Source organism: Dama dama, chromosome X (genome assembly GCF_033118175.1).
Source record: "Dama dama isolate Ldn47 chromosome X, ASM3311817v1, whole genome shotgun sequence".
Lineage (NCBI taxonomy): Eukaryota > Metazoa > Chordata > Mammalia > Artiodactyla > Cervidae > Dama > Dama dama.
Genome location: NC_083714.1, coordinates 43,001,065 through 43,014,063, shown reverse-complemented (window position 1 = coordinate 43,014,063; position 12,999 = coordinate 43,001,065). Strand labels below are relative to the sequence as shown.

Here is a 12,999-nt window from a genome sequence, read left to right as displayed (position 1 = left end):
AACTCATCAAGCCTTTATATTCATGTTGTGTTAGTTGGAAATAGTTGTTTTTCTCTTGGATGGGTACTTGGCACTAGCCCCAGTTGCTTAACCTTTGATTAAATTGGATTTTTGTAAGTGAAGCCTTACAGCTAAGGATAAAGATGCTAATTTACTGCAGATTGTAAGCGTTATTGAATAGTGGGTAGCAAGTGCAATAGAGAGAGTTGAGTAAGGTTAATTTGTGCAAAGTGAAGGTATATGACTCATAAGACTCACAATTAGGAATTGTTAGACTTAACCAGAGTTATAAAATTTGTTGTTATTTTAAAGATGTTTATTATGAAAAATTTAAAACATGCACAGAAGTAGCAGCAATACTATTTATATAGTGAACTTCCCTGTCCTCACCACTCAGCTTGAATATCAACTCACGGCCAATCCTGTTTCATTAATAACCTTGTCTTCTCTGTCAAGGACTTATTTTGAAGCAGATCTCAATCATTATATAAAATAGTTATTTCAGTACACTACCATACCTAAAAATTTAACAAGTCCATGATATTGTCAAATATCCAGTCAATGCTCAGGTTTTTCCAAATGACTCATGTCTTCTTATAGCATGCTTATTTGAAACTATATAAGGCCCATATACTACAGTTGGTTAATAGGCTTCTGAGACTCTCTTAATCTGTAGGTTAATTTGACAATTTATTTGTTAACGAAACCTGATCATTTACTTGTAGAGTTTCCCCCAATGTGGTATTTGCTGATTTCTTCCTCATGGCGTTAATGTGTTCTGCTCTAGTATTTCTTGCAAAGGGTATAGTTTGATCAACAGAAGAATCGTAGCACCCTTGGTAGAAATCTTCCAGAGCATGAGCTGTCATACACTCTTGTTTAAATAAATGAAGACTCAAGGCCCAGAAATGACTTGCCTAAGGATAGAGGGTATAATGAGAGGCCAGGGCAAGATCCGATTTCCCTCCTCCTGATGACCAGGCCTGTGCTCTTTTCCACAGGCTGTTGGTTTTCAAATCTTGAGCAGCAGTGTTCTGTCTTCAGACAACAACTAAAGTGAAGACCAGTAGTGCAGTGACTCTGGTGGAAGAGGGATTTGGGTGACAGGGAGCAGAATGCCTCCTGTTCAGTACCACCAAGAGCTGTAGCCTTGTCTATGCCCTGATCTCAGCTCTGCCCTTGCCGAAGTCACTTGACTGAGATGGGCCTCAGTTTCCTCTTCAGTAACAACAGATCTAATCACAGTGTTTGGGGGAGGATTAAATGAGTGACTATATGGAAAAACTTATAGTGGTGCCTGCATGCGTGCTGAGTCTCTCAGTTGTGTCCGACTCTTTGTGATCCCATGGACTGTAATCCGCCAGGCACCTGTGTCCATGGGATTTCCCAGGCAAGAATACTGGAGTGGATTGCCATGCCCTCCTCCAGGGGATCTTCCTGACTCAGGGATCAAACCCAAGTCTACTGCATTGCAGGCAGATTCATTACCACTGAGCCAACCAGGAAGCCCACAGTGGTGCATAACACATAGTAAATTTTCAATGTGCTTAGTCATTCAGTCCTGTCCTACTTTTTGCAACCCCGTGGACTGTAGCCCACCGGGCTCCTATATCCATGAGTATTCTTCAGGCAAGAATACTGGAGTGGGTTGCCATGCCAAAATTTTCAATAGATGGGAGCTATATAATCTTACTTTTCTATTAATAACACCCTTCTCCATATAACTTCAGGGCTATGCTGAGCCCTTTTGCACATTAAGAATGTTGAAAACTTGAAGCAAGCTATTGACTACAAATTCTTGTAAGGGTTTCTATGAAGTTTTAGTTACAACACATGGGTGTAGGTCATGATTTTTTAATTATTTTATTTATTTATTTATGACTGTGCTAGGTGTTCATTGATGCATGTGGGACTTTCAGTAGTTATGGCAAGCAGGGGCTACTGTCTAGTTGTGGTGTGCCTGGGCTTCTCATTGAGGTGGCTTCTCTTAGGGAGCACAGGCTCAATAGTTGTGGCGCATGGGCTTAGTTGCTCCTGGATCTTCCTGGATGAGGGATCAAACCCATGTCTCCTGCATTGGCAGGTGGATTCTTTACCACTGAGCCACCAGGGAAGCCTTGTCATGAATTTTTAAACAATTTTGCATAGAGGGTAAAGTTGCCACATCTGATGGAGAAATGAAAGCCAGGGCATACCTATCACATAGCCCAAAAGGCGGCTTCCTGCCTGCCTGCCCTGACAAGACGCTGCTCTCAGCCTATCACTGTGTTGGAGATTGCTCCATTGCTCTGAGCATTCCTTTGTAAACAGGAAGCTCCAGTCTTCACATGTGGCTCTCTCCACATTTGTACCACTTAATGTGACGTGTGGCCTTATGTAACATATTGTAGATGTCACCTTCACAGACTTAGTGATGCAGGCATTTACCAAAAAGTTTTGATGTGAAATGTGACATAACTGGATCTTTTCCTATTTTTTGAGAGAAACTTGAAAAGTAAACTGTAGTACTTGTTTCGAGGGTAGAGGCATAGTCCTTCTTCTACCACTTTAAAAGGCGAAAGAAAGGTCTCAGTACGGCTGCTGCCTCTGATTATATGGAAATGCTCAGGCCTGTGCTGCTAGTCAGCAGCCCCTCATCTTCATTCCCTCCTGTTCCCCTCACATTAGCTACCACATTCTAAGTTACAGCAGGTCCGTGGTTCACCTGAGTTCAGCTAGGAAACCTCAGCTATAACCCAACACACCATGACACTGCTTCCTTTCTTCCCACAATGCGTGATGTAAATCCAATGACTGGCTGGAAAGACAGGAACCACTTCCTGCCTCAACCCCACTCAGTGACTTTCAAAACCCTCATTGGCTGGCATTTGCTGGGCCCTCCTTTCAAGGCTCTTTAAGAGAATTGCCTTCCCAGTGGCTCCCAGTTGCCTTGGGAACATGACTTATTGGCTATGGGTAGAGCTCATTTCTGGAAAGCAGTTACCTCTATCCTCCTACAGTTTTCCTAGGGCAAACAGCAGTGTATAGCTTTATGCATCCCCCACCATTGCTGTGGAGAAGGAAATGGCAACCCACTCCAGTATTCCTGCTTGGAGAATCCCACAGACAGAGGAGCCTGGTGGGCTGCTGTCCATAGGGTCCACAGAGTCAGACACAACTGAAGCGACTTAGCATGCATGCATGCATTGGAGAAGGAAATGACAACCAACTCCAGTATTCTTTTTTTTTCCATTTATTTTTATTAGTTGGAGGCTAATTACTTTACTATATTGTAGTGGTTTTTGCCATGCATTGACATGAATCTTGCCTGGAGAATCCCAGGGACAGAGGAGCCTGGTGGGCTGCCGTCTATGGGGTCGCAGAGTCGGACATGACTAAAGTGACTTAGCAGCAGCAGCAGCTCCATTGCTGATTTCTGTGTGCACTTGGACATCTTAGTAGGTAAAAGTTGCTTAATGGCTGTTTTTCAGGAAAGCCCACAGCACTCCATACCAACAGAACAGGGATCAGTTGCACTTACATTACAAAGGTCTTTCTTATTCATTACAGCTCAATGACAGTCTTCATAGTATTGGCAACAGGTGCTCTATTTGAGTAATTACATACTTTTTGATAAATGTTAAGAGGGATTTGAAATAGAAGCTAAAGAATTCCATGCACAGATCCATCTTCTTTCTGTAGTTCTGTCCCATTAGAATTGGTAGCCTTATTCGACATCCTGACTTGTACCCAGAACACTCCTATTTTTGACGGATGTTAAACTTTGGATCTGTCCACCCGCCATTTATCAAAGCCTGGCTGTACAGCTTCAGACATGTTATTTGACTCATTTTAAAAATATAAAGGGCACCACAAGACCTAAGAAAGGTTAAATTCCCAGGAAGAAATCTTGATTAAAAGAAGTATTTTTATAATTATAGTTACAAAGTCATGGTAGCTTGTTTGGTTGAGAGCATGTGATTTAAAGTCAGCTCTGGCATACTGCTGTACTAGTGGTTCTCAAACTTAACTGCACATTAGAGTTACCTGGGGAGTTGTACTTTTTTTTTTAATTTGACTGTGCTGGGTCTTAGTTGTGGCACGTGGGATTGAAGATTTGTGTTGCGGCAAGAGAACTCTTGAGTTGCAGCGTGCAGTATATTTAGTTGCAGCATGTGGGATCTAGTTCTCTGCCCAGGGATGGAACCTGGGTCAGCTGCATTGGGAGCGCAGAGTTTTAGCCACTGGACCACCAGGGAACTCCTACCTGGGAAGTTTTAAAATTGTCCTGGTTAGCCAGGTTATACCTCATGCCAGTTAAATCAGAATGAGAGTGGGAGCCAGACATCAATGTCTTTTAAGATCCCCTTGTGATTCCAGTGTGGATCAGAGTTTGGAAACCATTATGATACATCTTTTTGAGGCTCATTATTTGAAAATGGTAGTGATAAGAATACCTGTCTCGTGGTTTTTGTGTGTACACAAATGGACTATATAAAACTCTTAACCCATTTTTACAAGCATATAATAAGTACTCAATAAATGAGCTGATTATTATTATTGATGATATTAATATTGTCAGTGACCAGAATTGTAACTTAGAAGCACTTTGACAACTTACTCCAACACCTCAGACAGGAGGTGATAACACAAAGACAAATCTGTGTCTCCGTCTGATCTTTTAATGAAAGCCTACCAATCCCTCAGGAGGAACTCCTTTCATTCTATAAACAGGGTCAAACCCCATGCACACCTTCAGCGTTTCACTGTATCTTTAAATAAAACAGCCTACAGAGATTCATTAACTTGTGTTTCTTCCCATTTCTCAATAGGAAAATATCTGGAAATGCCATGCTACAGTTGGGCCCATTCCTATACTGGACATTTCTGGCTGCATTTGAAGGAACAGTGTTTTTCTTTGGGACTTACTTTCTTTTTCAGACTACATCCTTAGACGAAAATGGAAAGGTAAAAAAATATTCCGTCTTTTGCTATTATAAGCATGGCTTAATTTTTTTCCATAGGCATTGGATTTATCATACACATACTATAGCTGTAATCATTTTGCAAATTATTTCCTAAAGGTATGGTATTTAGTTCTCACAGCATCCTTAGAACAATTGAAATGTCAAAGTAAAAAATCACTTCCTGCGTGCACAGCTAACTAGAGAGCTTATGTGCAAACCTCTGGAAGCTTAACTTGGCTGTAATTTTTACTAGATGAACAGAATTCTTGGGACTTTAGACTTTGAACCTGTACACTTTTGATGTGAGCCAAGCTTTTGCTGTTTTAAAAGCAAAGTCTGTCCCCTCAGTTCTTAGTCTGTGCTTAGAGTGCAAGGAGGTAGCTGCCGTATGTTTGTAGTATTTGCCCAATAATTAGGGAATTCCCTTCTCTTCCTCCTTCCTTTCCACATGGGTGCATAGTGTTTTCCAGAAAGGCTACACTGATCCTGCCAGTGTCTTCCCAGCAAGCGACTCCATAGGTCAGCACCTGCATTGGGGTGACTTTGCCCTGGCTGTGCTCTAGGAGAGAATTGCTGATGGGGTGAGGTCTTTGGCAGCCACACAGTGGAAAATCGAACCCACCTTGCATGCTGCTTCTACTAGGTTCTTTGCTATTTCTCAGCTTCCTCTTTTATGGTCATTCATAGTTTATAATCATGTGAAGCAAAGCTAAGTTTCAAAAAGACTTTACTGAGTACAATGACTATGTCTAGAACCATGCAATCACCATTTACTACAGAAGTGATAGGCTCAGTGAATTTGAATGATATACTGAAATTAGGTACTACAGTTAAAACCTCTCTAATTTGGACTAACAGAAATCTGTTTAATCACTGAGTAAGTGTTGATAAAATACAGATTTAGTACTTTAGTGTAGGCACACATAGCATTTGCCAGGGAGAGTTCCCTAGTGAATCTGTGTGCATCCTCAAGCCAGTCACTTCTGTTTTCCAAGTCATTTTTGCCCAGTGGTAAGCAGAAGAAATTAGATTGTATGATTTCTCAGATCCCTTCAGCTTTATGACTTCATTCTGTAACTTTACCTCTTTATTTTATGTTTATCTGGCACATAAATTATAGACAGCTGACTATACTCTTCCCACAATTCTGTTGATATGGTTCATTTGCTCAGCAAACTCTACTGGTGGTGCATGGGGAGCCTCAACCCACCCTGTGTTCAATTCATCACCCATTTTGAGTTCATGAAGTCCAAATGAATTAGACATTATTGTATGTTTGCTAAAATTGTAATAAGAACTACTATCAGCAGTTAAACATAACACCATGTATGATTTGATCAAATCCTTTTTTTTTTGCTATTAACCTTAATTTTTTGTTTATATTTTTTAAAAACCTTTTACATTTCATTTTCTGTTTTAATGTTATGCATTCAGATCTTGACAGCATTTGGTAAGCATATGTGCCATTCATTGCCATCGTTCGGATTTATACATGGTATCTGCTTTTCTTTGATGTGCACATGCTGAGAGCTGTAATATTTATAGCCACAAAATTATTTTATTTTTTATTAAGATATAACTGACATGTAACATTATATGTCTCAGTTGTATAATATAATGATTTGATATTTGTATGTACTGATTGATCACCACAATAAGTCTAGTTACCCTGTCACCATATACTCTATTTTTAAAATGTGAGTTCATTTGTCTGCAAATTAGTCCTTATTTGAGATCTTTAGAGCTATATTGGGCTTCCCTGATAGCTCAATTGGTAAAGAATCCACCTGCAATGCAGGAGACCCTGGTTCGATTCCTGGGTCAGGAAGATTCACTGGAGAAGAGATAGGCTACCCACTCCAGTATTCTTGGTCTTCCCTGGTGGCTCAGCTGGTAAAGAATCCACCTGCAATGCCAGTGACCTGGGTTCGATCCCTGAGTTGGGAAGATCCCTTGGAGAAGGGAAAGGCTACCCACTCCAGTATTGTGGCCTAGAGAATCCCATGGACTGTATAGACCATGAGGTCGCAAAGAGTCAGACATGACTTAGTGACTTTCACTTTCAGAGCAATATGACAGGAAAAGCCCATATCATACTGTGTAGAGACAGGAGACATCCAAATGAGTTGTCTTATGAACATTACTGGTAGTGGAATAGAATTTTTCCTGCCTGTATCATGCTAGTCTGTTCTTTGTTTTATGCTACATGGAATCATGAAATAAACCCTACCAACCACACACATGGTGTACCTCTTCAAGAAAATTTAGGCTCACAGTAAAAGCCTGATCTCTTGAGCAGGTATTTCCCTAAACAATTTATATAAAAATCCTTGTCAGTTACACACAAGATTAAACTGACTGTTTATTGTTTTAAGCAGGCTTGTGTATTCATGGTACATGTAATTGTTGAATGTTTTTCAGGTATATGGAAACTGGACTTTTGGAACCATTGTTTTTACAGTCTTAGTATTCACCGTAACTCTGAAGGTTAGATTTTTATTATTCAAGTATATTTAACACCATTTTTTAAAATACTTTCTGGTCTTATACTAATATATCTTTTTTGTCTTCTAATCTTAATTTTTACTGTGAGCTGTTATTCAAGTCTGAATGCTTATTAAAATTATGTGTGGTATTAGATATTTGGACGTTTGTATACTATTTGTGATCCATTTTTTCCCCACAATATTGTCTATTCTCTTTTTTTTTTTTTAATACATGATACTTATATTGGAAATCTCTTCCTTTGTTCCTGCTTTTTTTGAGATGTTATGAGAAGTGGTATATAAATGTACTGTGAGTGTGTGTGTGTTTCCATGTTAAATACTTGAATATTTTTTAAAGTTATATATCTGTTTAAGAAGGCCAGTCCTTAAAGGAATTTGGATACTTAAGACAGTTGAATATAGGTGTCCATGAGCAAAAGAGCTTGTGATTATTCATATTTTTTCATATTCAGTAATTATTATTCAATAATTCAATAATAATAATTATTATCATTATAGTGATGATATTTCATAGAATGTTCAGTGTTCATCACTGAAATTTACCCATATTAGTGATGAAATGCATAAGAATATATGGCAGGTAACATACAAGGAAAGCAGTTTTGGCAATATCATTGTCATTAACATGCAGCCATGTAATAATGCTATATGCTGAATACTGCCCTTAAGACTCATGAGTTGGGCCACCGTTACAGTTGAAGGTATAATCAAATTATGTTGATCATTCCAGTAATAAACACCTCACATGGAGTCCAAGAATGAGTACCTTTAAATGAATTTCATTCTGCCCATTGATCAGAACTAGATTCAAAAGTATAATTGACAAAGGACCTCTAACCATTTCCCCTCTGCATTTTTATACATGGTCCATTTGTCATACTGAATAGAACTAACATGTTTGCATTCTTCATGTACTATTTCAGTGATATTTTAGGCTTGCAAAAGAAAATGTTGCAATTCAACTCGGTTTAGCCACTTACTAGCTGGGTGTCCTTGGGCAAGTGACCTTGTTTCTCAGCACTTCTATTTCCTCTTCTATAAAATAGAAATAAAAGAACCACCTACCTCCCCTGGGATTTTTTATGAGAAGTCAATTAGTGAATATAAAGCAGTTAAAGTAGTGTCTGGCACATAGAATGAGATTGGTACAATAGATGCTAATTATTATTATTTACTATTATATTTCATAGGATCATGACTTAAAAGGGGATTCTCTCCATTGTTTTTTACCCCTGACCTTGTATGTGGCCCCAGGGCCTTCAAGCACCCTTCATAGTTCAAGTTGGCCTTATTGCAACATTTTTCACCCATCTCTGAAAAGCCATCCAGTCTGTCTTCTTCGCATGAGTATTACTGTGACATGTTTCCTAGCAGCTTGGTGGGGGGTGGGGTGGAGGGAATTCAAGACTGGGCTGCATTCACAATGTTACCAATATCCTATTTATGAATGAGCGACTATTAACAAAGAGAGCTGAGGAGCAGGGTGTCAGAACAGCAAGTAACAAAACGGACACCACCTCTTCTTCAAGAATGAAATGCCCTGGATAGTAAACATTGTGGCCCAGAAATTTTAAGAAAGCAGAGTGAACCATACTTTTTATTTTTAGATTGCATGTGAAAATCCCAGGTGCCACAGTCAGAAGAAACAATCAGTCCTGAAGGAAACATGAAAGGATTAAAATCTCAGGCAGCTGAAAAGGTTATTGATTTAATGGAGTAGCTGTGGGGTTTGCAATTGAAAGGCATGTTACATAGACCCGCAATCTGTGGTTCCATGATGCCTGATATGTAGAGCTAGTTGCCTTTGCATTTAGTAACCCCTCATATGTTGTGTTTGAGGTCTCATGACTTCTTTGTGTAGTTGGTCTTTTCTTCCTAGCTACTCTTTCCCTCTTCTCCTGATCCTCAGTATACCTGCCTCCACCAGCTAGGCCTTCTCTTTTTGCCGTCAGCTTCCTGACCACCACCACTTAAGGACATGGGGGCTTCAGTGTCCGGGATCTTACCATGACCTCATTCCTTGTCCTTCCTTCAGTAGTGAGGCATCTGCAGTGGGTACTTGCTTGTCCACACCTCCATGCCTGTACTCTGGAGTCTAAATATCTTGGGGCAGAGCTCTTTGGGAAGCCTGGGTTCTGTTCTTCTAGTGCCGTTCAGCTTTAGTTGCCTGGCCCAAGCTGGATCCTCCCACAGGTATCATGTATGGGTTATTGAATGCCACCGGACACTGCCTGGTGTGGTGTGTACACATCATGAAATTTCTTGTGTTGTATCTTTTCAGCTCGCCTTGGATACTCGTTTCTGGACATGGATCAACCACTTTGTGATTTGGGGTTCTTTAGCATTTTATGTATTTTTCTCATTCTTCTGGGGAGGAATTATATGGTAAGCAACTAAACATGTGGAAGTGATATGTAAATATTAAGAATATGTATATTGTATATGCCAACATTAATTATACTTTTAAAGTTTTGATTATATAAGATGACAGGTCTTCAATATTAATGGACTGAAAGTTACTTCTAGCCAGTAATGCTGCTAATTTCAGGTGAGATTCTAAATGTAAGTTTATAGACTGCACAAATTACTCAAAAGACTTTTTGACCTTCCTTCTGGTAGCCCTTGTGCAAATCTTTCAGCTTGAAGATATATAAACATCTCTCTGTGAAGTGAAACTAATTTCTAGCATGGCCTCTCCCGTATGATTTCCAGTGGAAATACTCATCCTATGAAATTTCTGTACAGTGTAGTGGCCAATAGATACAGCCTTATCCATGTGGACCCTGTTCTCCGTTTATGGTATATCACTCTCATTCTTGCTACTACAGATGTGCTCAAGGTACAGAATATGTGTCACTGAATACTCAGAGGGTTATACCTTGAAATCACCATCCCATTGTTTTGGGGAAGGTAAAGATGGACTCTGCAGCTTGGATTTAAAGTTCATCCCATTCATCTTCGTTCAGTAGATGTTTATTCGGAATCCATTTTGCATGAGGCACTCTATGGGATACAGCAATGAATAGGCTGTACCCCTGCCTCAAGAAGACGAGAGTCCAGTGAGTGCACATAAGCTGTGATTGGGAGAGTCATTAGAAATTAAAATCAGAGTTTCATCTCCTTTCCTTACTACCAGAGGCCTATATTTTATTTTTAAATATCACAGTTGTTTTCATTCATTGATGATTTCCCCTGACAAGGAAACCAGCAGCAGAGAACAGGGCTAAAGCAAGCCATTGGTTGAAATTCTGAGCATACATATTTTCACTGGTTTGAGCAAAATCGTACATACAGAACATTCCACATTATCACAGAGGACCATGTTTATGTCCCTTGAGACTTAATTAGAAGAAACTCGTACTGTTTTAGAAAGCTTTTTAAAATAAAAGCCTCAAGTAATAAAAATATGGAAAACCGAATCACTTATGGAAGTAGCAACTCCAGAAAGTATACTTACAGCATTTATTTGACCCCTTTATTTGAAGCAGTAACACTGAAGGAAGTCTCTATTTTTTTAATAATATACAAATGAACCAAAGTTGATTAACCAAATGTGATATACAATAGTAAGATCTGCCCACAGGACCATAATTCTGTCTAGGAATCTGTGTAATCAGCATCTGAACTAATTGTGCAAAATTTCCTCAAGAATGAAATGTTTCTAGCAAACTGAACCAGTTTCTCACTCTTTCCAGACTGTTCCTTATTGATTAAAACGAATCCTTGACATGATTTAAAATATCACCATACCTGTTTCTATTGATTAGAGATGCTTACTAAAAATGAAATGTGAATAAATCTTTGTTTTACTTTCTTGCTTCTAGTGCTGTCCTTAAGTAGACCTGTCTGAGTTGAGCTACTACATGAATATAAAATTTATATTAATCATACATCAACCAGCAAAATGTGACTAGAAACTATAAAACTTCAGCTGAATGCTGATTGCAGCTAGTCTCCGGACATGCTCAACCCTGAGGCATCATGACTAACCTCTCTTCAGGGACAAGCAGTGAGAATGATTTCTGAGCTCCAAACCCCTTCTAAAAAGAACATCTTTTGTTTTTTACTGCTCCCTTGCAAGACTCCATAGATGCTGTCAAAATCAGAAAAAAAAACTATGGAGCTTTTAGAAACAGAGTATTATGGATATTATGCAAAGGAATACCCAGTAACTAGCAGTCAGAATTGTCTGCTGCACCCTTACTGTGTCTTAGCTGCCTGGAACGTTTGTCAGGGTGCTCTTCTGCATTAGAGTGGGACTTGAGCTCTGTGGAAATCTTTTCTCTATGGTAGGAGCCTTAGAAAACTCTTTAAGTTTCTCCACCTTACTATTCTCACAATCTAGTGCCCTGTGAAAGTCACTCAGTCATGTCCAACTATTAATTCTCCAGGCCAGAATACTGGAGTGGGTAGTCGTTCTCTTCTCCAGGGGATCTTCCCAACCCAGGGATCCAACCCAGGTCTCCCACATTGCAGGCAGATTCTTTATCAGCTGAGCCACCAGGGAAGCCCATGAATACTAGAGTGGGTAACCTATCCCTTCGCCAGCAGATCTTCCTGACCCAGGATTCAAACCAGGGTCTCCTGTATTGCAGATGGATTCTTTACCAACTGAGCTACTAGGAAGCCCCACAATCTAGTGGGTAGTAGGTCCACATATATTCCACAGTCTAGTCCTCATCTGTGTAGAGCCATGAACTTGATGTGATCATGTTATGTTGCATGACAGTGCACAAACATCAGTGTTTAAGTGAGAAACCAGTGTATCTTATTATTTTTATTAATGTGCATAATGGGGATTCCTTTTAATGCAACAGGCAGCTTCAGTAACACTTCTGTTTCATATAACAGGAACTGATTTGCTTTTCCATTATCTTCAGTGAGCACTATTTGTCATCTACTAAATGGGACCAACCACTTACATACCTAAGGCTCCTAATCCAAGGATAGTTTGGTACATGCCCTGAGCTCAAGCAGCTGCTTTGCGCTTCCTCCCCCTCAGCTTCAGACATTCACGCTAACGTAGTGAGCCTCTCAGTGGTTCGGCTCAGACAGGGAAGGGCAACTGGCTGGACTTCTCAGTGGCCACCTAACGGTTCAGTGGATGACTAAACCCAGCAGAATGTAGCATCCTCCTGGCTTTCTGGACCCCAAGGCTTAATGTGTGATTAGCAATATTTTTCTGGCAACCTACTTTGCACACTCTGGTACTCAGTATATATTTATAGATGAGAATGGTAAATTCCTCACATTTGAGAGAGAAAAACTACAGTCCTTATTATGCTTACATAGGGGTTTTGCAGAGGTGGGGCAGTAATAAAAATGTCTTTTAAATTTCCAAATGTAGAGCACAAATCCTTTCTTACATTAATAAAACAGCCAAAGAAGTAAAATGTTTGTTAACATAAAAGTTAATAATCATTTCTCTTGAATATGTCAGAAGTGCCAGCATTTTCTAATGCAAATAAATACTCTCCAGTTGGCAACCTTAAAATAGATCACTTAGTTGTTTTCAAGTCAAGTGCATTTTCCCCTTTGATTATCAT

At 39.6% G+C, this 12,999-nt stretch overlaps 1 protein-coding gene across 5 annotated transcripts in view; it reads left to right on the top strand.

Moving 5' to 3' along the window:
• ATP11C (ATPase phospholipid transporting 11C) overlaps positions 1–12,999 on the top strand; it is a 165,567-nt gene that overhangs the window by 140,237 nt on the left and 12,331 nt on the right. For all 5 annotated transcript variants that reach the window (XM_061137377.1, XM_061137375.1, XM_061137373.1 and 2 more), the window contains 3 exons: positions 4,812–4,947; positions 7,368–7,433; positions 9,735–9,838. In XM_061137377.1, coding sequence (XP_060993360.1) covers positions 4,812–4,947; positions 7,368–7,433; positions 9,735–9,838 — 306 coding nt within the window. The remainder of the gene's footprint in view (positions 1–4,811; positions 4,948–7,367; positions 7,434–9,734; positions 9,839–12,999) is intronic.